This window comes from Ostrinia nubilalis, chromosome 16 (genome assembly GCF_963855985.1).
Source record: "Ostrinia nubilalis chromosome 16, ilOstNubi1.1, whole genome shotgun sequence".
Taxonomy (NCBI): domain Eukaryota; kingdom Metazoa; phylum Arthropoda; class Insecta; order Lepidoptera; family Crambidae; genus Ostrinia; species Ostrinia nubilalis.
Genome location: NC_087103.1, coordinates 13,033,895 through 13,057,870, shown reverse-complemented (window position 1 = coordinate 13,057,870; position 23,976 = coordinate 13,033,895). Strand labels below are relative to the sequence as shown.

The 23,976-nt window shown below is 38.9% G+C and overlaps 1 protein-coding gene across 4 annotated transcripts; it reads left to right on the top strand.

Moving 5' to 3' along the window:
• The first annotated feature begins 7,006 nt into the window (after positions 1 to 7,006).
• LOC135079439 (trypsin-1-like) lies at positions 7,007 to 23,277 on the top strand. 4 transcript variants are annotated; one of them, XM_063974100.1, is made up of 10 exons: positions 7,007 to 7,124; positions 7,466 to 7,521; positions 8,523 to 8,573; positions 9,158 to 9,290; positions 9,816 to 9,878; positions 11,672 to 11,763; positions 13,065 to 13,244; positions 14,306 to 14,525; positions 19,487 to 19,650; positions 23,084 to 23,277. In XM_063974100.1, the coding sequence occupies exons 1-10, from the start codon at positions 7,091 to 7,093 to the stop codon at positions 23,261 to 23,263; spliced, it is 1,173 nt and encodes a 390-aa protein (XP_063830170.1). In that variant the 5' UTR covers positions 7,007 to 7,090; the 3' UTR covers positions 23,264 to 23,277. The 4 variants fall into 4 exon arrangements, with proteins under 4 accessions (XP_063830170.1, XP_063830172.1, XP_063830171.1 ...); XM_063974101.1 differs by lacking the exon at positions 7,007 to 7,124 and adding an exon at positions 7,284 to 7,306; XM_063974102.1 differs by lacking the exon at positions 8,523 to 8,573 and having other exon boundaries at positions 7,024 to 7,124.
• Positions 23,278 to 23,976: the final 699 nt, after the last annotated feature.

Genomic DNA, 23,976 nt, shown 5'->3' with positions numbered 1-23,976 from the left:
GTCTCTACGAGCTATGTGCCCCGCCCACTGCCAAGTGCAAGATTTAATATTTCAAAAAACATGTTTATTTTGCTTTCAGCATCAGCACAGTAGACGCAGGTTAGGCTTGTGATACAACGTGAGGTTGAACAAGAGTTGGGAGTGTGACATTTTATTATCAAAGTTTACTAATATGGGATAGATGGCAGCAGCACAGTACATACACATTTTGGATATTATTTGAACATCATCTCTTAATTTTTCTTCCAATCCTAGACTTAATCCTGCAAATAAACATGTTATGCCGAATAAATAGATAAATGTTTGTAAAACACAATGTTGCTATGCCCAAACCGGGTCTATGTTTGAGACTATACATAGACTGTGTAAGACCTTATGTACAACATGGAATGCAATAAAGATATTGACTAGACTATTATTCTGAAGAGATGAATTTTCATCATAACTTCAGCCTATGGTGGTCGTCCACTGCTGGACATAAACCTCTCCCAAGAGACACTACAAAGCAGAATGTTCCAGTATCTCCCTGTTTTTATTCAGACTGCAAGAGTTCTCGATTTTCTTGGGAGAGATGCAGTTTGTTAATAATTTAGTAGGTCGACTGGAAAGAACTGGAGTTTGTGATAGTCAAATGCTCTAGGGACTTAATTTTGTTGGAATAAAAAGACTTTAGCTCTCTAGGGAGACAGTTTCCGTCCTGAGTTTATATTCCGAGTGCAGCATCGCCACATAACCACTTGTTCCCATTCTCGCTAGGGAAGTAGAGTATTAATAAAGAAGTATCTTTTTCCTGCAACTTTGTTCGCGTTAATTTATTAACCATTACCTCTAACCCAAGCCTCTAATGAACGTTTTCACCATCAATTTCTTATTTTTAAGTGGGCTAATACAACAAAATTCATATTATGTGTTACCATAGGGGTCACTTAAAAATTAGGGATTGATGGTGAAAACGGGCATAACTCTATCTTATGCTATAAGCATATTAATAAGTGTTATTTTGACATTCGAAAGTTTCATCAAAATACGTCCAGTGCGTGAAAAAGTAATAAACACCCATTTAGGCGGTTATCACACTGCGCCGCGCTCCGCCGCGGAGCGCGGGGCGACAGATTTAATCATTGTATGCAAGTACCTCAGTTTGTATAGAAAACACGCGCGGCACTTCACACTGACAACGCGTCCGCGCGCGTGATTTTTTAAATGAAAATCACGCGCTCCGCGGCGGAGCGCGGTGCAGTGTGATAACCGCCTTATTCTCACAAACTTTACTTTCATGTTATAATACAAATAGTGAGATGGTTTATCTGTGATCACATTATTCTTAGTAGATTTATTGTTGTAGCTGTATCTGCAGATGTAAACAGTTTTAAGTAAACACCGTTTCAAAATAGCTAACACCGTTAATCGGTTTCTCTTTGCTTATTACATTCAATATTTGGTTGGTTTAAACATGAAAAAAAAAACTGGGAAAAACTGTATAATTTAATAAAAGTTTAAGTCTGAATTTTTTTTTAAATCTGTCTTTCGTAGTTGAAGACGCGCCCCACCATTCTTCCGCTAATTTTTGAGTGCTAACGGTACTACACCCTAAATTATCGATGAGTGCACACGCACACTACAATAATGACGCTTGGATTGCTCGGATCAAACTCCCCGCACCCCGCGCTTCTCTCGACCAAAAATTGGTGTCGTGGATGAAACGATTTATACAGTGTATTGGATTCACAAGGTACAGAAGACACAAGCAAATCCGTATTAAGTGTTACTTAAATTTATACCAATCCACTCCGAAGTCCATACATTAGAGTGGTTCCCCGTCAACAATTAAACAGGGTCTCATGAATGTTGATACGCACAAATGTCTGCCGTCGTAAACTGGACGCCGAATATAAACGATCCTGAATGCTGATTTGGTAAGTCTGGTTTGAGGTACTTTCTAGAACTAGATCCTTCTTTGATTTATCGGTTCTTGGGATTTATGTCTTCGTGTTGGTAGATATAGGTATTTAACAAAAAATATAAATTAAAAAATATGCCTGTATTTATTAGAAAAAAATTGGATTCTAAAGGTGAAAGAATTTTTCAAATTGGTCCAGTAATTTCGGAGCCTAGTCAATACAAACATACAAATATATCTCCTCTTTACAATATTAGTGTAGATGTAAGATTAGATTTTGCCCGCGGCTTCCTTCTTTCAAAAATCGGGATGAAAACTATCGTATGTTTTTTTGGGTCTCAAATATCTATAATAAATCTGAATAGGTTCAGTTTTTTCGGTAAGCCTTAAAAAGTAGCAGAGACAGGTAGAATTATTTTCGCATTAGATAATATTAGGCTGGGTTGCACCGGTTATTGTTAAAGTTACGGTCAAAGGTAGGTGGTGCAACTTAGCCTTAGTGTGGTTAACGTTAAACCAAAATCACTCGTGTCTACTATAGAAACGATTCTACGAGTACATATTAGGCGTCGAAGAAAGTAGAAAGCATAGTTACTGTCTCTAAGGTATAGGTCGAAAGTCGTGCGTTCGGTTCGTTTATGGGCTGCTTTATGTTGACCGAACGCACGCGCACAATTTATGGCTAAGTTTAGGGCCGACAAATACGTCACGGGACTATTCCCACCTCTCGTTCCCATCGCTGCAACTCCTGTGTAGCCAGGATCTACAGCTTGACCGCCAATAAAATAACACAACACGACAAAAACGTTATATTGTATTAAAAAATAAACAAAAAAAATTTTATTTATGGATTATATTATTTTATGGATATGCAATGAAACTCGTGGTTGAAAGAAAACAAAGAAGGGTTAAAAAAACAAACAAGGCAGGAATTTGACCGTAAATTGTATTAATCAAAAATAAAGGCTTAAGTAAGTACCTAAATAAAAAAACGGCTTAAAAATTATTCAAAAAATTGCTTGACACTAGAACTACTAACTTTACCTAATGAGTGACAGTAAATCATGATTTATCGCCATGGAATTTCCAGCTGACGAAAAGTAAACTTTTAATATGTTAAACAGTTAAAAGGCTTAAGGAAAAAACAAACTTAGGTAAGTAATATCAAATTTCCCACTTTTGCGTTAAGCTGATTCTGATTATGTAGACTGTAGAGGGAAAATAGTAAACCAATATGCATACAAAAAAGAACGATAAACCCAAGGTCTTAACAATTCAATAGCAAGATTATAATTGCATTTTTTTATTAACTCATTCTTTTAAAAACTTATTATTTTATTGAAAGGTGAATGGTACGCTCATATTATACTTACTTACTCGTAGGACTGTCAGCTAGCTAGGCCTTTAACAAGTCCATTTTTTTTATTATTTTCGGACCTTAAGACAAGAGAATAAAGTTCAAAATATGGTGGGAACTATATTTCCACTTCTGTATAAAAGGCTTAACCTGAAACGAACCTAGCTTTGTGTTGAAATTAAAGCCGAATTGAAGAAAAATACGTGAACTAAAGATGCCAATATTTTTTATATCCTACTAAACTTGGAATTAAGAGTTCGTCGTTTTCGTCCACCCTAATGTTGACCAAAAGCCCGCGCACGCTTTTTACGGCCCAGTTTACTTTTGTATCTGACGTAAATTGAGTATTTTATGAACTCGACTTGTACATCCTTTAGAAAGATGGGAGACGATCGCGAACATATACATTACTTTTATTATCATCATCATCATCATCATTTCAGCCAAAGGACGTCCACTGCTGAACATAGGCCTCCCCCAATGCTTTCCACGTTGATCGATTGGTAGCGGCCTGCGTCCAGCGCTTTCCTGCGCGCTTACTTTTATTTTAAGGGTGTCAATTGGGCTGGTATGTGAAAAATTTTACTAGATTATTCCTTCGTTCGTTTCAGCTGATAGACTGATGTCCACTGCTGGACAAAGGCCTCCCCCAAGGTTTTCCATAAAGACAGGTCCTGCGCCGCCCGCATCCAGACACCTCCCGCGACCTTCATCAGATCGTTGGTCCACCTAATGGGAGGCCTAGATTATTCCTTACGTGTTTTGTAATTACTGAGGATAAAACTGGTGTCAAAGAGAGCCTAGTCTAGGTCTCTGGCATTACACCATTAGTCCCCTCGATAGATTGAAGGCTCATTATTGCTTATTGTTTTATTATTATGTAGTGATGACTAATAAAATAACATAGACGTTCCCGCGACTAACTTATCCAGTCCAGTCGTTGTAAGACATTATGTAGGTACCTACTAGAAGTAAAGTCCCTAGAACTTAAATATTTGTCGGCTGTTTGGTGTAGTGGTTCGAATCAGACTACTATTCCGGAGGTAGCGGGTTCGATTCCCGCACAGTACAAACATTTGTGTGCATAAACATATTTGTTTGTATTGGACTGGGTGTTTTCTATGTATAATAAGTATGTATTTACAAAAAAAAAGTATTTAAGTATGTTTATATGCGTTGTCTAGTACCTATAGTACAAGCTTTGCTTAGTTTGGGACTAGAAGCGCAGTGTAAAAATGTCCAAGGATATTTATTTATTTATATTTGATGCCAATCAGTGTACCTCTAATCCTTGGAAGACTAACACCTCTAATATTAAAAATCAGTCCAAAATGCGACTTCCTTTAAAACAATCTTGCCGATCACTCAGCGCCAAGGTCGGGCGAGGTGAAATATTAAACGTCAGAGGGCTGATTAATGGGGCCGAATGTTTGCGAGACGGATTAGTGGAAGGGAACGATATTGACGAGCATTCGCGCGAATAAATCATTCCGGGATTTAGTTACAGGTGACGCGGGTTAATATAAATAAGGGTCGTGGGATGAGACGGAATTTTGAAATGGCATTGTTTTGTTGAGTCGAAGTCAGTGAAGTGTTTTGGTTTTCTTCAACCGAAAGCCCAACTCTGTCTAGATGGGAGAGCTCAGGATTTCCACAACGACCAGTGTTACCTTAACCTTTAACTATGGACGTCGGGTCTCAGAGGCCCACCCCCCTTTTCAATTTCTCGGTTTAAATACCTTCCCGCCACGTGCTGCTCTCGACCATCTCAGTAGCTTCAGTTTTAACTGTGTTTGGACCGAGGAGGCATGAAATCGCGTCTTCCGGCACTTATTACGTGAGTAATAACCATCCAAAATTTTATCGGGGTCTGGGAGACCCGATGACTATAATTTCCATACAAACATACTTGTATGGATGTGACTTGTCAACTATATTTTTTTTATAGTATATCATTATAATATGTTGTAAATTGTATTAGTTTAAGAATACATAATGGTAGAAAGTATCTGAGTACATCAGCTATATTATTAGCCCCACTATCTAAGTAACATTCCAGAAGTAAAGTTTTACTTGTAGACGATCCTTCTTTTGAGTTTAGATGTCTTAGAAGGTACCATTGCTGCAGATTCCGATTCTGAATGGTGTATATTTTGCCTATCAAAGCTCTCAAAGAAAGATGACACATGCCTGTAGAGATAATTTGTCTTTAGTGTTCTAGGCCACTGTTTATAATTTTAGTAAGTTTAACCCTTGTCAAAATTTTCATTTTATGTCTTTCAGAAATTCTGTTTATGTTTTTATGTTACACGGTTATTAATTAGCAAGGAAAAAAATATTAGTTTGATTTATTATTAATCGACAGTAATTAAGGAGCCTATATGTGATGCCAAGTCAATTAACACTGAAAAATGTCTGTTTTTTTTAATTTGCCAAAAAATAATTAAATATTGATTAAAAATTTATTACATTTACTGCTAGATCCTTTATTAATAGTTATTAGAAATATATCAACTCTTTGATAAATTCAAATTGGTTCAGATATGAAATTATGAAGAATTTTAGATAGGGGTCTGTGAGACCCGGCGTCCATGGGAGTGTGATTATTTTTTCACGACTATAGTTAAAGGTTAACATCTGTCAGTACTAGGTACTGGTAAGGTATAAGACTAAGGCTGGGTTGGTAAAGATGGTGCACCATCTTACTTTAACTGAGACAAACGTCAAATATCTGTCAAACTCCATACAAAAGCACCGTTTATCGTCATAGTTACGGTCTTTGGGTGGTGCAACTCAGCCTAAGAGTTAATAAGTTAACTGTTTTAAATGGACTTTGTACTGTTCGCGAGACAGAATAGTGAAAGGGAACGATACTGACGAGCATTCGCGCGAATAAAATATATGGTAGTATGATGGGATGAAATTGTGATTTCATTTGATTTGAACTTCTATACTAACTAATATTATAAATGCGAAAGTAACTCTGTCTGTCTCTCTTTCACGTCTAAACCACTGAACCGATTTTGATGAAATTTGGCATGGACATAGTTTGAGACCCGGGAAAGGACATAAGATAGTTTTTATCCCGGTTTTTGAAACAGGGACGCGCGCGATAAAGTTTTTCTGTGACAGACAAAATTCCACGCGAGCGAAGCCGCGGGCGGAAAGCTAGTATTGATATAAAGTAATTACTTAATTGATAAAGTTTCCACAATGCTAAAAACTGGTTATAATGGTGTATTTATTTCTAGTCAATGACACAACATGCCTTTTTATTTATTTAGAAGTCCTTAGAGCATAAAGTCACGACGTAGAATCACAAAGACAGACGAGTAAATTAGGAACTCTAACGCCCGTATTCACAAACATTACTATGAGGTCTCACAGTGCGCGTGGACGTACAGGGTGACACACGAACCAATCACAGAGCTCTATTTAACACTGTGCGTTCGATTTGCTGCTTCACCTAAGCAAGCAACCTTTGTGAATACGGGCGAGAATCACAAAGACAGACGAGTCAATTAGACACTGTTATGATCATCCGAAGGCAGATTTTTTATTGATTTACTAAACAGGTAATAATTTGAGTCTTCTTACGCCTTACATATCATATTAATCATTAAGTCTGCCATAAAAAACGTACGTCATAAGGTCGTGTCACGGTGATTACCCAAGACTCGAACTGTACTACAGTTATTTATGTTTATTTTGCTTCGAAGCCTTGGAAACTTGTTTTGAGATGTTCATTTAGTATAGATTTTACCGGCGAATACTTAGCACGTATAGTTAATGTGCTTTGAATAAGCAGAACTGAGTGAAATCTTAGTGTAGTCATGAGAACTGTGGTGGTTCTGTGTGTGATAATAGGTATTTGAATTTTTGTAACTTAATGGAGCTTAATTTCAGTGCTAGTTAAAAAAATGATGAGTGTGTTATGTCACTTTTTAATTGCAATTATTTATTTTGCTTAGACATAATGCTACATTTTTATTGCTGTCACAACTAAAGGTGCCGATACCGCAATTTAGGGTGGATTCTACCAAACAAGAGTAAATATTAATCTCGGAATAAACTTATCATTTTGACATAATTTCCCATACTGAAACTGTCAATGTGCCAGTTATACCAGGAGTTATTCTCGGATAAAAGTTTGGTCGAATCAGGCCTTAGTGGAACTTTTTTTATAGTGATTTATTTTGTTTTTATAGTGTCATCCAGTTGTTTCACTACGGACGATGTAGAGTCACTTCGAAGAGAGAAAAGAGTAAGTAGAAAATTATGTAAAGATTTTATGTGTGACCATTTAGAGTATTCGATAATATAGACACATTTTTATAGCGGTTCCTACACTCTTCCACAAAGGTCGTGAAATAACTTGTACCTACATACACTTACTTGTTGCGGTGCTTCTTCTCAGCACTTGCCAAATGTTGGTCTCGAAGCGCTGGTAGGGTAAAAAGATTATGAGACATGTAGAGGCTCCTTAAGAGCAAAATGACGATTTGTAAGAACTATTTATTTATTAGTCTAAACAAATAAAGAAATTTTGACTTTGACTTTGACTTTACAACCTACATGTAAGAAGAAAATAAATAAGTATGTTAATATAATATAAACGTAATCCAGTTACAATTGAAATGCCAAATACGAAAATTTTATTACACCGCGGCGCTCAAAAACGGATTCCCTGACAGTATTTCCTTCCTTCTTCTATTTATTTTCCCAAATTTAAACAGAAATCTTAACTGAAACCTAAGTTTTATTTGGAAAGTGGCCAGAATTGAAATTGTATAAAATACATTATTTCAGTAAGGTAGGAATAATTTAAAAACGGTAATCTTTATTCAATTTATTGTAGTAAGGGCGATTCATTTCATAGGATTATATTTTCAATTATAAAATTAATATCCTTTAGTTATGATGATTTAATTAAACAATTTTTCTCCTTGAGTATCGTAACTAGTAAATCCAAGAGGTAAAATCCCTGGTCACGGTTATTGATATGTGACGTAATTTATAACGTGTGCAAGGGACATTCCTTTGTAAAATACAGTTTCATTCATATAATTTTTACACTCTTACTCATTAAAAGTCATTAATTGGCTTTTAAATACTTTGTCATTTTCTGTTGAAATGATTCAACTTTTTCATACTGTAGATCCTGGATCCTGCCTAGTTCAGCAGTGGTGGACGCAAAGGCAGGACTACTTTCGTTGTGCATGGATTATACTTAAAAATAATACTTTATTTTATACTTGTTTTTAGCAAGAGGCAAGCTGGAATTGGGGCTCTGGCGGTGATGAAACACCATCGATTGTAAGTGACTTAATAATAACAAAAATGTTCTAAGTAAAAATATTATGTATTTTTTTAAAATTGTTGTTTTGATTAGAATTTTATCCTGTCGTAATTTCCAAGAGGGTTTTTACGCCAAATATTATTTACATAAACCACGTTTTAGTCCGGTCAATCGGCATGCAAAACGTCAAAGATTCTCTATGCATAAATTAAAAATCCTATTATCAAAATTCCTAAAGAGTTTTACCCCAAACATAACACAACGTTTTTGACCGGTCTTTCGACATGTAAAAGATAAATTCCATAAATTAAAAATCATGTTTGCCAATATTGCTGAGTGAGTTTTTTGTTGCTATTAACTGCGACTTTAGCAACTAAACATTTTGGAAATGAATGAAAATGAGCTTTTTGCGGAAAGCGCAGCGTGGGACGTCCACCCACAAGGTGGACCGACGACCGCATAAAGGTAGCGGGAAGGCGCAGGATGCAGGCCGCCACCAACCGGCCATTGAGGGAGGCTTATGTTCAGCAGTGGACTTCCTATGGCTGAAATGATGATGAAGAGCTTTTTTCCTTTATTTTATTATTTATTTCTATTTCAGAGGAATTCAGAAAGTCAGAAACTAGTAGCAACTGAGCCAACAACTACAACTGAGGAGCCAAACCCATGCCTGAATAGGTACAAGCCTGAAGTGAAGGACTTCAACAGGCCAGGTCGAAGGCTCAGCGAAGTGAGTTAGTACCTTTTTAACCCTCGTCTGGGCATCTGCCTCTCTTTTTCTTCTATTATTCTCATTTTTAAAGCCATATGGTATATAAGGCCGCTTTTACATCACATTAGGGCGTGAGAAGCGCGACAGCAGCGCGGCAGCGGCGTTATTTTTTTAATGTGAATGCAGGCATCCGCTGTCATCTATACTAATATTTTAAAGAGGTAAAGTTTGTGTGTTTGCATATTTGTTAAATGGTAATCTCGGGATCTACTGAACCGATTTAAAGAAATATTTTACCCATAGAAAGTCACATTATTGCTAAGTATCATAGGTTACGTATAGAAAACCGAAAAATTCCACGCGGGCGAAGCCGAGGGCGGAAAGCTTACGCGTTTGTCGTCTGTTACGCCTTTGTCGCGCTGCTAAGTCGCCTAAATGTGAAAGCGCTCTAAGCAAGCACTACCATTTATTTTCTGCATCATTTGAAATTAAAATATTGTTATTAAATTAGTGTTAAAATTAATGAGCTTGTAATTTTTTTTCTCAGAATGCTATGAACATATCTACGACATTAAAGTTCGCGAGGAGACAAGAAAGAGTAGTGACGCATGTAAGTACTTATTTATTTAGAATTCATACAGCAATACAACTTCGAGTGTAGTGTCTCCAACCTTCAGAGGAGTGGGTACAACACGGGCATTTGACATGATTTTTGTCTTGTCCATGTTCATTATAAGACCCACTTGTTGAGAGGCTCTACTGAGGCCATCGAGCATTGTGTTTAAGTCAAAAGTATTTGACCAGTGTGTGTTGCCTGTGATGGTCTACGGATCTGAGACGTGGTCGCTTACTATGGGCCTCATAAGAAGGCTCAAGGTCACCCAAAGAGCGATGGAGCGTGCTATGCTCGGAGTTTCCCTGCGTGATCGAATCAGAAATGAGGAGATCCGTTGGAGAACCAGAGTGACTGACATAGCCCGTAGAATCGCTAAAATCAAGTGGCAGTGGGCGGGGCACATAGCTCGAAGAGCTGATGGCTGCTGGGGTAGGAAAGTTCTTGAGTGGCGACCACGAGCCGGAAGACGTAGCGTGGGCAGGCCTCCCACTAGGTGGACCGACGATCTGGTGAAGGTCGCGGGAGGTGCCTGGATGTTCGAGCACCTTCGGCTGCCCTCGGCTGCTCTCGGCCCAGAGGCGCGGGCGCGCGGCACCCGCGGCGATCGGCCGCTCACTTCACCTCACGCCACCGCAGACACCGCGCGCGCTCCCTTGCTTGTAATTGCCAACCAAACTGTGTTTAACGTAGTCTCAATAAACCTGTAATACAGTCCACTGTTTATTTCATCAATATCCGGCTCGAAGGATCCCTGGATGTGAGCGGCGCAGGACCGGTCTTTGTGGAAATCCTTGAGGGAGGCCTTTGTCCAGCAGTGGTCGTCTTTCGGCTGAAACGAACGAACAGCAATACAAAGTTTTTTTTTATCCACAACGAGGAAGCAGGGTATCTCACCTGATGGTAAGTGATGATCAGGCCGAAGATGGAAGCGAGCTTCACCCGGAATCCTCAACCACGGAGGAACTGGCTATCTTACCTCTCTACCGGAACACAACAATGCTGTTAACATTGTTGTTATGGCGACAGACTTAGGTAAGATGGTGGTAGCTAGCCAGGCGGACTTAGAACAAGCCCTACCACCAACCAAACCGAAAAGAAAAATCTGCCCCCACTGGGAATCGAACCCGGGACCTCTGCGTCTGAAGCAGGTGGTCTTACCACTAGACCACAGAGGCGGCTAAGGTAAAGTGTAAGTAAAGTGATACGATAGGTCAATAAAAATAAATCTTAAGGCAAGCCGAATTGTCTATGAATATGCAATTAAATGAGATCAAAAATACAGTTTCGTATTTTCAATATTTTATTCCGGTTGGTCGGTCCAACTTGTGGGTGATACCTGACGACCTGATTGATAAAGGTAGCAGGAAGGCGCTGGATGCAGGGCGCTACCAACCGTACGATGTGGACGTCATTGGGGGGTCTATATTCAGCAGTGGACGTCCTGAGGCGGAAATGATGATGACGATGATGAATATTTTATTTACGAAATTGGTTAGATCTATGTCTTGACACTTGCATTTAAATGCTCAGAGAATACAAGAGTTAATTCCGTAAAGGACTCACGCCCGTATTTCACAAACATTACTATAGGTCTCACAGTGCGCGTGGACGCACAGAGTGGCACACGAACCAATCACAAAGCTCTATTCAACGCTGTGCGTTCGATTTGCTGCTTTACTTAAGCAAAAATAGTTTGTGAAGACGGGCGTCAGTATATCTCATCAGATAGGATCATGAATGACACTTTAAGTATGACTTTCTGATCTTCTCATCTCTGATACTTTCAGGTTTGGCCTACGAAATTAAACACCCCGGACCCTACGGACCTTACTATGCCATTGGAGGTGTAAGTGCGAAACCAGGAGAATTCCCTCACATGGTAAGAACTGCGATGGTTCAGTTTTCGGGGTTCTGTATCAGAAGAGTCAAATTCGAATTGAAATTCTTAACTAGTACAGTCACGGAATGAAAAGGTTCGTCAGTTTTCAAATTGATTCCTTCAACGAATCGCGAGCACATATTACCTTTTGAAACTATGTTACAGAATAATCTCGAGTTAGAGAAAATAATCTTTAACTGTTCGTCAGTAAAGTTCAAAATTATTCAGATCAAAGTTGTTTGACGATTTATCTTGTCAAGAAGATTATTATGATTCATAAACTAAAACCTTCTTGTTGGTTCAACCTGCCATTATTATTTCTTTTAAATAAAAAAAACTATTGTCAATTGGTCAATGTCATCATTGCATTGCACTGATGGGATAGAAAAATAAACAAGCAAAACCTTATTCGTTAGCAAACGTCATATTTATTTAAATGTTAGCAGCACTGTTTCTTGCACTGTTATGTTGGCAGGTTTGACTCTTACAGTACCTAGTGCGACACTACGCTACGACGCTAGACACTAAGGTGACGAACCTTTTCATTCCTCGACTGTACATAAACCCTCAGGACACCTTTAGTGTACACCTCCTATTATCTTGTTGTAATTTCTAGGTTAATTGTTGCGTTTTGATACATATATATTTTATGTCAGGTATATCTTTCCTTGACCAGTCCCCGAAGGCAGCGCCTGTTCACAGACATGACCTGTGAACCAGCCATCGCTTCACTCGACTATATTATAGGGAATGTAACGACCCGCCTCACACGCCACTACCCCAGAGACATTTTAGTGAGCATGACAAGTCTAAGATATACTTCTGGCTAAGTGCCAGATATAAAACTATTTAGAAGACAATGCAAGAAAACTCTAGAGAGAAAAGAAAAGTCCCTTAGGGGTTTTTTTAAGGGTAACTTGTATCCAGCAGTGGACTGCCATAACTTGACTTTTAAGTTTCCGATACATGTAACTCCCATAAAATAACTGTAGTAAAAGCATTTTTATATTTGGACAAACAACAAGCAAAACGAAGTCGTAAACCAGGAAAGAACTCATGAGAATTTTATTGAATATTCAGGGTGACTGGTAATTAGTGGCGGAGCCGTCGTCGGTACTCGTAGAGGTAGTCTAGGGTTATTTTGACAGATATCACTATGAGAGTGATATCTGTCAAAATAACCCTAGACTACCTCCCCTTAACGGCCCCGCCACTAATAACCAGTCACCCTGTATACTAGAAATTATGTCTTACAAGAGCTTTCCCGGCATTTGTAAACTTTACAACTTATTTTCTACCAGGGCGCCATAGGCTGGAAGGCGGCTGTAGGCACGTGGATCTTTAAATGCGGAGGCTCGCTCATCAGCGACAAATTCGTGCTGACCGCAGCGCACTGCACGAAGGCATCCGAGCGAGACACGAGTGTTGCCGATGTGGTGCCCAAGATCGTCAGATTGGGATCTAATAATATTGCTGATGATGTAAGTAATGTCATTAAGAATAGAATAACTTTACTGATATGTGGTATACAGGGTGGAAACGTTAAGTGATCTCACTCGATTATTTCTAAACTATACAAGATATTCAAAAACTGGTTTCCTTCTTCCATACATTTAGTACTACCACAGTGATGACACCCATCTCTTGACAATATTATATAGCAAGTAAAGCCTAAAACCAATGTTTTTCATGAATAATTTTAAATAAGAATACAATTTACGACTTTATTTTAAGAGTTTATTATTAAATAAAAAAAATACACTTCTAATATTGTGTGTCTGGCATACATTTAGTATGGAAGCTGGAAACATTGAATTTTCGGATAGATTCAGTTTATTCTGTAACCTATTATTAATACCGTTTGATAGAGCTCATGAAGCACTTTCAGGATCAGTAACTAGTTTATTGATATCTTGTATAGTTTAGAAATAATCGAGTGAGATCACTTATCGTTTCCACCCTGTGTACCTGGTAATATAGGGCACATGATGGGGCTAAAGGAATGTGTGGTAGTCACCGTAGCCGAAAGCAGCTTGGGAGTATTATCATACCTAGTTATAATTCAAGGATTTTCAGTTTTCCACATTCAATTAAAAATTCCTGAACTTCCCGTGGATATGACGTAAAAGGCGAAAAAAGGGATAACAGGCCTCCCCAACCAGAAACACTAAGGCTGGGTTGCACCATCTTACTTTACTTTGACAAACATAAAAAATCTGTCAAATTCCATACAAAAAATACCGGCTATCGTTAAAGTTACCGTCAAAGTTAGGTGGTGCAATGCAACTCAGCCTTAGAAGCAGAATTTAACGCTGGCCATAGCCAGCTCCTTATTTCTGATTCGATCACGCAGGGAACTCCAAGCATAGCATGCTTCATCGCCGTTTGGGTGACCTTGAGTCTTCTGATGAGGTCCTTCTAGTAACCGACTACGTCTCAGATCCGTATGTTATCACTGGCAAGGCAACACACACTGGTCATAGACTTGTCTTGAGTGTAGATTTATCTTGGTTATTTTATAAGTAAATGTATTACATTTCAGTATCTCAACGACACGTTACCAACCCAGGCGAACATCAAACGTATAATAGAGCATCCTAACTACAAAGCCCCAATGAAGTATTACGACATAGCTCTGATGGAGTTGCAGAATCCAGTGCAATTCGACAACTACGTACAACCTGCTTGCCTTTGGAGTGGTGAGAGCAGTCCTTTGATCGGGCAGAAGGCAACATTGACCGGATGGGGTGTTGTTGAAACAGGTATGTAAGATACAGGTATTGTAAGATAGGGATATTGTAAGATGCCTACAGGTACTCGTATGTAAGATATAGGTGTGTAAGATACAGGTATTTTAGATCTAGGTATGTAAGATAAAGTTAAAATATAATATTGTAGAGTCGGTGCCAATTTACTATAGCAATATTGCACATAATTATACACATAGGTACATGGCTACTACGGAATAAGGTGAAGCAAGAGTGATTAGGCACTTACAGGGCAGATATTATGTACCATCCTAGACTGTATCCCACTTAAAACCAGGTACGATTGTGGTCAAATACCTGCCTTGTTATGCATAAATAAATAAAAAAAGTTAAGTTACCTTAAAAGTGGAATCCACGTGGTAAAACCGCAGGCAAAAGCTAGTCAATGAGTTACTAATAGGTTATTAACGATATTCGTTAGTTGCCAATGAGGATAAAAACGAAGATGCGTTGAGTACAGATAAATAATAATTTATCTACCTAATACTGAGTTGCCAAAAAACATGAGTATAAGTTTTGCTGGACGTCCAAGGGCCGGGTGCTTCTCCGCAAAGATCCAACGTCTAATTACATACATATTAAATCTGAGAAATGTCTCTCCATATTACTCGACACCGCTTAATTATATCAAAAACAACAGATCTGTTAAAACATTTATTGTAAGATTATATTCACCTTGTTACTACTCACACATCCTATTTACACACATTCTCACATCACAAACACACCCCACACAACTCTCACCACCTTATTCAGTCCATACCTATCATGAATTATATCACGTATCGCGTTACTACTACACATTGCACTTTTATTATGACTTCACCAAAATAATTAATGATCTAATAGCAATAGCCATCGCCATCATTGCCAACTTCTCAAATTCATTCAAGAAGGTCCGGGCATTTTTGATAGACAATGCATTTAAAAATAATCGCTTCATATGTCGGATATTCTTTAGGTATGCAACAGTACAAAACTCTCCAACTAATAACGTAGTAGACAAAGGTCTCTACGTTTTACAAATATCAGTATTTCACAGAAATAATGGCCGTCGTAGATAATCTAGCTACTGACATTGACAATTTCAATGTCGCCCAGTTGTACTGTTGCACTCCTGAAGAATGTAAGGGCTACTTTTCAGTCGATGGCTCTGGACTTACAATGATACATATTAATATTAGAAGTATTGGCAAAAATTTCGATAATTTTATAGCAACACTGAAGACGACTAGTATTGACTGTGATGTGCTAATATTAACGGAATGTCGGCTTAAGGACAATCCAGCACTTCCTTATCTTCATGGCTACTCAGTTTTTTCTTCCACAAACAATCCAATACAAAATGACGGTGTGGTTGTCTATGTTAAAACGTGCTTAAATTGTCGTGTTACTGAACCATTGATTAAAGATGCAAATGGCTTGTTGTGCTATATTGGGCATACTGCAATCATCGCCATCTACCGATCCCCATCATATGAGAAGTTAGACAGGTTTTTCAGTAGTTTGGAAAATGTCATCCGTTACATTAACTCAGCTAATATAGTTGTGATAGGCGACATTAATATAGACATAAAGAAAGGTAACAAGCACTCTTATTCTGAAGAATACCTGAACTTAATGGCTTCCCTGGGTCTCCTGCCTGCACACTTACTCCCCACTAGAGCAGGCAACTGTTTAGACCATGTTATGTTAAGGACCAAATCTCCTGCCACAGTTGCGGTGTTACAAACTGAGATCACTGACCATTATCCTGTACTCCTATCATTAAAGCTCAAAGATATCTCAAACCAACCCCTATCTAACACGATCATTAATTACAATTTTAAAGCAATAAAAACTGAACTAGACCAGGCCAACTTTATTCAGATTCTCGAAGAAAATAATCCAGATATAGCTGCTAGTAAACTCATAACTATAGTCAATACAATAACTGATAAACATAAAGAAATAAAAAGAGTTCCTCGCAAAAGTAAAATAATTAAGCCGTGGATTACAGCGGGTTTGCTCCGGTGTATACACAACCGTGACTCTATGCACCTTAAATTAAAAAAGGACCCCGAAAATTACATACTTAGAACCACATACACAAGATATAGAAACTTTTGCAATTTGCTTCTAAGGAAACTAAAAACTGCCTACGAAAAATGCGAGTTTGAAAAAGCTAAAAACAATCCCAAGGACATGTGGAACGTTGTCAAAACTATAACAAACACTAAACGCCTACATAAAACACCTGATGAGCTGCTCTATATCGCCAACGACACTAAGAGTTCCATTAATGCTGTAAACGAGTTCTTTGCAAATGTTGGTAAAAATCTAGCCTTAAAAATCCAGTCTCCTACCCAGTCTATAAGCCCCAATCACAGTTCTCCTAGGTTTCCTACTATCAATTCCTTCGCCTTACTTCCACTTGACGAGGCTGAGGTGGAAAGACTGATAATGAACCTACGGGTTGACTGTGCCACGGGCTGGGATGATATTCCAGCACGTGTTATTATACAGTCTCGTATTAACTTGATCCCACCCCTCACTCATATTTTTAATCTCTGTATTTCCCAGGGAGTCTTTCCGTCAGCTTTCAAAAAGGCTATTATTCATCCAATCCATAAGGGGGGAGACAGAGACCGTGTCACAAACTACAGGCCCATCTCAGTACTCACTGCCTTCTCCAAGATTCTGGAACGTTACATTAACACTTCGCTGAAAAACTACCTAAACAAGCACTGCATCCTGTCTGATAACCAATATGGGTTCCGTAGCGACAGATCTACAGAAGACGCAGTGTCTGAATTTGTTGAAACCCTAGTTGGCAATGTTGACGGCAAGCACAAGTGTTATGGCATCTTTTTGGACCTTTCTAAGGCATTTGACACGGTCTCTGTCCCAATCCTTCTATCCAAACTTGAAGCTATTGGCATCCGTGGCACCCCCCTTGACATCTTTTCAAGCTACCTAACCAACCGTACCCAGTGCGTGAAAATTGGTTCCCTGATAAGCTGCGAAGAACGCGTATCTTACGGAGTTCCACAAGGCAGCATTTTAGGGCCAACTCTGTTCATCATTTATATTAACGAGCTGTGCAGTATGTCACTCCATAACTGTAGTATATTTACCTATGCAGACGACACTGCACTCTTGGTTCATGATGATAGCTGGGTGAACGCCAAAATCAATGCGGTAAATGCTATAAAGATTGTGATGAAGTGGTTATCCACTAACCTACTTACCCTTAACTTAGATAAAACACGGCTTGTTCGATTTGACATATCAAAATCTAAAAACCTTGACCCTGATTCCGAGCACGTGATTGTCCACACTTGTCACGAAAACTCCCCTGGCATTTGCCAATGTAAACCACTAGAATTGGTTAGTAGTATGAAGTATCTGGGGGTCCATGTAGACGCGGGACTTGACTGGCATGTTCAAATTGAAAAAACTACGGAAAGAGTTCGGAAACTTATATACATTTTTAAAAATCTTCGCAATTCAGCTGACCGAAGCACACTTTTCACCGTCTACCTTGGATTATGCCAGTCAGTCATCTCATACTGTGTTCCTGTATGGGGCGGTGCTGACAAAACTGCACTGATAAAACTTGAACGTGCTCAACGTGCTGTCCTCAAGGTCATGACCCGGAAGAAGCGTATGTTCCCAACCAAAGAACTGTACGCCGATTGTAAAGTTCTCACAGTGCGGCAACTTGCTATTCTCCGTTTGGTTCTGCGCCGACACCGGACTCTGCCGTTCAACCGCCTGATCGCAGCACGGCGAAAGGGAGCAATGAGAGCGTGCCCCCTGATTCGGTGCCGTACGTCGTGGGCAAAGAGACAGCACAAAGCCTTAAGCTCTAAATTGTATAATACAATTAATAACTCTACGAACATTTATTCTCTGACCACACACGAGGTCAAACGAGTAGTAAAGGAACTATTACTTGCTCTAAATTACAATGAGACTGAAAATCTTTTAATATAAATACAACACAACAATAACACATTCCCAAACCCACTTCCACTTTGACTCAGACACACACACACACAGACACACACACATCCACACACACACACACACACACAGCCACACACACACACACACACACACACACACACACACACACACACACACACACACACACACACACACACACACACACACACACACACACACATACATAGTGAGCAGCAAGCATAACATAAAAGCCACATGTAAAATTAAATTTAAGTAATTACAATGTCTCCAGAGGAATCACTGTTCTCTAAGATACAGGATCTATCCTAGTTTAGAGGACAGGGGCATGCCATTCTACCGACTTGTACCTACTGTACTAAAATACTTATGTATTAAGTTCTGTTCATACATATTTCTGTTATGGTGAATAAAAATTTTTATTATTATTATTTATTATTATTAGTTCATTTTCCTTGTTAATCTGCATTAAATTAAAATAAAGGTAGTTAGTTCAGATATGGATTTTTTCCTTGTCATACTTGTCGGGTTTTGCTATTCCTTTTTTTAGTGGGGTTACTAATCTATACTTAATATTATAAAGCTGAAGAGTTTGTTTGTTTGTTTGTTTACTTGAATGAACTAATCTCAAGAACTACCGGTCCGATTTGAAAAAAATATTTTAGTGTTAGATAGCCCATTTATCGAGGAAGGCTATAGGCTATTACCATCACGCTACGAGTAACAGGTTCAGAGCAAAAATGTTTTTCACGCGCACGAAGTCGCGGGCACTGCTAGTATTATTAATAATAATATGTCCTAATTGTTGGAAACTCGTCCGGTTAGTGCTGTATATTGAGGAAAGATAGTTCAAAACTGGTAAAAAAAGAAGTGAATAACCTTGTTTCCTCTCCTTTCCCCTAGAAAGGCCATGTTCCTGCAGTGGAGATTAAATTACCTGATGATTATGAAGATGTGTCTAAAATGTCTAATTAATTATTTTCCAGTCAGCAGAACAACGGCTCCAGACCTTCAAGCGGCGGTGGTGGATGTCTTCGAGTCAGACCTGTGTGATAAACTGCTGAAGCCTTCCTGCAACCGGCACTGGTGCGGGATGCAGGATCACCAGCTCTGCGCGGGGAAACTGGCGGGCGGTGTTGATGCTTGCCAGGTAATAGTTTTTTTCTACAGTAGAATCTTAGAGTGCCAGTTGCTGGATGTAAAAATATTTAAAAATACAATCCAGCGGCCCGTGTTCCTTCGTTTGTTTCAGTCGAAAGACAAAGGCCTCCCCAAGGATTTCCACAAAGACCGGTCCTGCACCGCTCGTATCCAGGCACCTCCCGTGACCTTCACCAGATCGTCGGTCCACCTAGTGGGAGGCCTGCCCACGCTACGTCTTCCGGCCCGAGGTCGCCACTCAAGAACCTTCCTGCCCCAGCGGCCATCCGCTCTACGAGCTATGTTCCCCTCCCACTGCCACTTGATTTTAGCGATTCTGCGGGCTATATCAGTCACACTACACTAGAATATTAGAATTCGGAAACGTGACCTCTCACTTTATACCTTATACAGAAGCTCAAAGTTGCACAGCGTGCTATGGAGAGGGCTATGCTCGGTGTTTCTTTAAGATCGAATCAGAAATGAGGAGATCCGTAAACGAACTAAAGTTGCTGCCATAGACCAACGAATTAGCAAGCTGAAGTGGCAGTGGGCAGGGCACATAGTACGCAGAACTGACGGCGAATGGGGCAGCAAGGTTCTGGAATGGAGGACCCAGTTGCTGGAAGAAAAAATATTTAGAAATTCAATCCAGCTACTTGGCCCGTGGACCAAGCTAAAAGTGGGCCAAGACGCTAAAATACTCACTTTACAAGTAATAAACATGTTATGATTCAAACACCCGTATTCACAAACGATACTTACCTATGCAAAGCAGCAACGCTATGCGAAATGAGACATTTCTCAATGCGTTCCATATGACAAGCCGTTCAATTCATAAACAATACTTAAACGACCCTTGACTATGCAAAATCAGAGTGTTGAAAAGAGTTCTGTGATTGGTTCGCTTATGTTACGCACTTCACTCCGCTAACTGACATGACATTCCTGTCATTCAAACGGTGCAACGGTTTTTATGTGTCGTTATTTTGTGGATTTGTGAATTAAATAAATATGGATAAAACTACAACTATCAGGTTAGTATGAATACTTCGATTTTATTGTTTATTTTCATTCAATAATAAAACACTGTCTTGAGCAGATAAAAATAGTGAAAATGTGTTTCAATCATTATTTTTCAGATCAAAAAAGCTGCCGTTTTCTTCTTCCGAAAGAGAGCTGCTCATTGTAGCTATAATATAAGAGAACGGCCTATTATTGAAGACAAGCATACCTATTATTATCCTCTCTAAAATATCGAGTCAAATAAGCAGGCCAGGGAAAATTAACAGTGACTTACAATTCTCAACCATTATTTATGTTTCACAAAGGCTCGCACATCAACTGCAAACCTGCTGGAATAATTTAAAGACCCAAAGAAAGAAAGAACTTTCTCAGGAATCAATCAAACGTTCTCAACACCCAATAGCAAGTAATGTTTTTAAAATATTAGTAGGTAGATTTATGAGGAATAACTAAGCAGAGTATACTCAAAGGAATTAAATTCATAATTTGCTTTTCAGGTATCAAGAAATTAAGATTAGTAGTAGCAAGAATGAAGATTAAGATAGAAACAAGAATCAAACGCACCACATTGAATAATATACAACAAGACCAGGCTTTGCACGAGTTGGGGCTACAAAGAGAAACAAAGGACATCATCCATTTTGGTCCAAAATCAAAAGTGCCGGCCAAAAAATAAAAGTGCTGTATTCTGATAGAATACGTCCGCCTTAGCATTTATTACTATGGCACCAAAGCTGTAGCACCACTGTGCATCGTAGTATTTGAGCTCTAAAAATATATGAAACGACTGACTTTGATCTCAAATACTACGATGCACAGTGGTGCTACAGCTTTGGTGTCATAGTAACAAATACTAAGGCGGACGTATTCTGTCAGAATACAGCACTTTTTTTTTTATTGGCCGACATTTTTGATTTTGAACAAAAAATGTATGAATCGTCGATGAATTTTAGATCTCAAATACTCGACGCACAGTGGTGCTACAGCTTTGGTGCCATAGTAACAAATGCTAAGGCGGACGTATTCTGTCAGAAGACAGCACTTTTTGTTATTGGCCGACACTTTTGATTTTGAACAAAAAATGTATGAATCGTCGATGAATTTTGGATCTCAAATACTCGACGCATAGTGGTGCTACAGCTTTGGTGCCATAGTAACAAATGCTAAGGCGGACGTATTCTGTCAGAACACAGCACTTTTTTTTTTATTGGCCGACACTTTTGATTTTGAACAAAAAATGTATGAATAATCGATGACTTTTAGATCTCAAATACTCGACGCACAGTGGAGCTACGGCTTTGGTGCCATAGTAACAAATGCTAAGGCAGACGTATTCTGTCAGAATACAGCACTTTTTTTTGTTGGCCGGCACTTTTGATTTTGGACCAAAAATATATGAAACGTGGATGATGTCCTTTGATAGCAAGAGAAAAAAATTTTTTAGAACATAAAAAAAAGATTCATGAGTTACAAATACATAAAATTAAATTAGCCATTGAAGATTGATGAAAATAAAACTTCATAAAAAATTTTGTTTTATTTGCCACTAGCAACTGATATATGTAGGTACCTATATAGGTGGCACTGGAAGGCCTCTCGCAGTTAATTTGCTCAGGTCTTCTTTTATCAGTGGTAAAAGTATGAAAAGTACCCTATCTTTGGAAAACCTAAACTAAATTCGTCTGAATTGTAATAATCAAAGGGATTTTGGGAATCCCGTATCACTTTTCTGGTACTTATTCTACTTTGCTCATTGATAAAATTATCAAATGACTCTTCACTACTGTAATCCATTGTAAGATGATATTAATCGAATACAACCATAAATAAAGCAAACAAACCTCAAAAACGAGAATAACCTAAAAATTTTGACGTAAATAGACACTATGCGTTTCGTAATACAGCTCCCTGTCTACCTTAGCTTTGCGTTCATTCTAAGGGACGCATAGTGCTTGTCACCACTGAAGTATCGTCTATGAATAGGTTTTTGGGACCCAGTGCGTCCACGCGCACTATGAGGCCCCAAAGTAATGTTTGTGAATACGGGTGAAAATAAGCACTACTTTTGAGAATACCAAACAACATTTTTTGGGTTAGTAGTAGTTTCGCACGATTTTCCTTCGCACGAATGTGCGAAACGTCCCTTTTCAATAATTTTTTTTAGTAGGCGTTTCGCCTGGATTTATCAAAAGTATTAAAAACGGGTGCGAATCGACCCCTTTGAGAACTAGTAATCGCATACTACTAGTTAAAAAAAGAGTCGATTCGCACGCGATTTTAATACTTCTAATACATCCGGGCGAAATGCCTACTAAAAAAAAAACAATATTGAAAGGGGACGTTTCGCACATTCGTGCGAAGGAAAATGGTGCGAAACTACTACTAACCCCATTTTTTATGCAAAATTTCTTTTCCAGGGTGACTCAGGAGGACCTCTCCAGATAAAGATCCCACTCCCCCCCACCACCACCGGGCGGATGTATTATATCGTGGGCGTGACGTCATTCGGCATCGGCTGCGCGCTGCCCAACCTACCAGGCATCTACACCCGCGTGTCCAGCTTCATCGACTGGGTCGAAGATATTGTTTGGAAATAAATTATTATAAGATGCATTGCATTTTATTTTGGTTTTTATGTATGTACGAGTACACTTTGGTAAAGGAAAAATCAAGTTGTGACGTGCCTTGATTTTTGGACGTCAATACCTAAATAACCGTTTGAGGTATATGAAATTTGAAGCTAATTTACCTATGTGCCTAATTTAATTGACGTCGTGATAATGTAAAAGTGATGAGGGGTCAAAAGTGGTTCATTTAAATTATACCTACACACGGTGCAGTCCCCTCACCGGAACATGAGCTACCGCATGTCTAGAATGTTTGCCCAGAATTTTTCCAATGTTACAGATCTTCTAGAGTAGATGTCTCGAAAACTATACAAGATATAGAAAAACTTGAGTAAGTCACCTGTAGAAAATTTAATTACCTTTTTTTGGTTAATAGTGGTCATGTCTCTAGGTCACATAGTTTGCGAGTTTTTTTTTTTTCCAAAACGAGGAAGCTCTTGGCCTGTATCTCACCTGATGGTAAGTGACGATCAGGCCGAAGGTGGAAGCGAGCTTCACCCGGAATCCTCAACCACAGAGGAACTGGCTATCTTACCTCTTAGCTGCCAGAACACAATAATGCTGTTAACATTGTTGTTATGGCGACAGACTTAGGTTGCGACAGATTAAGCAAAAAACCGTAAAATGGGACCTTTGAGCCCCCCTTTCAACCCGGCTCAAGGGCTAAGGGCGGAGACTTTTGA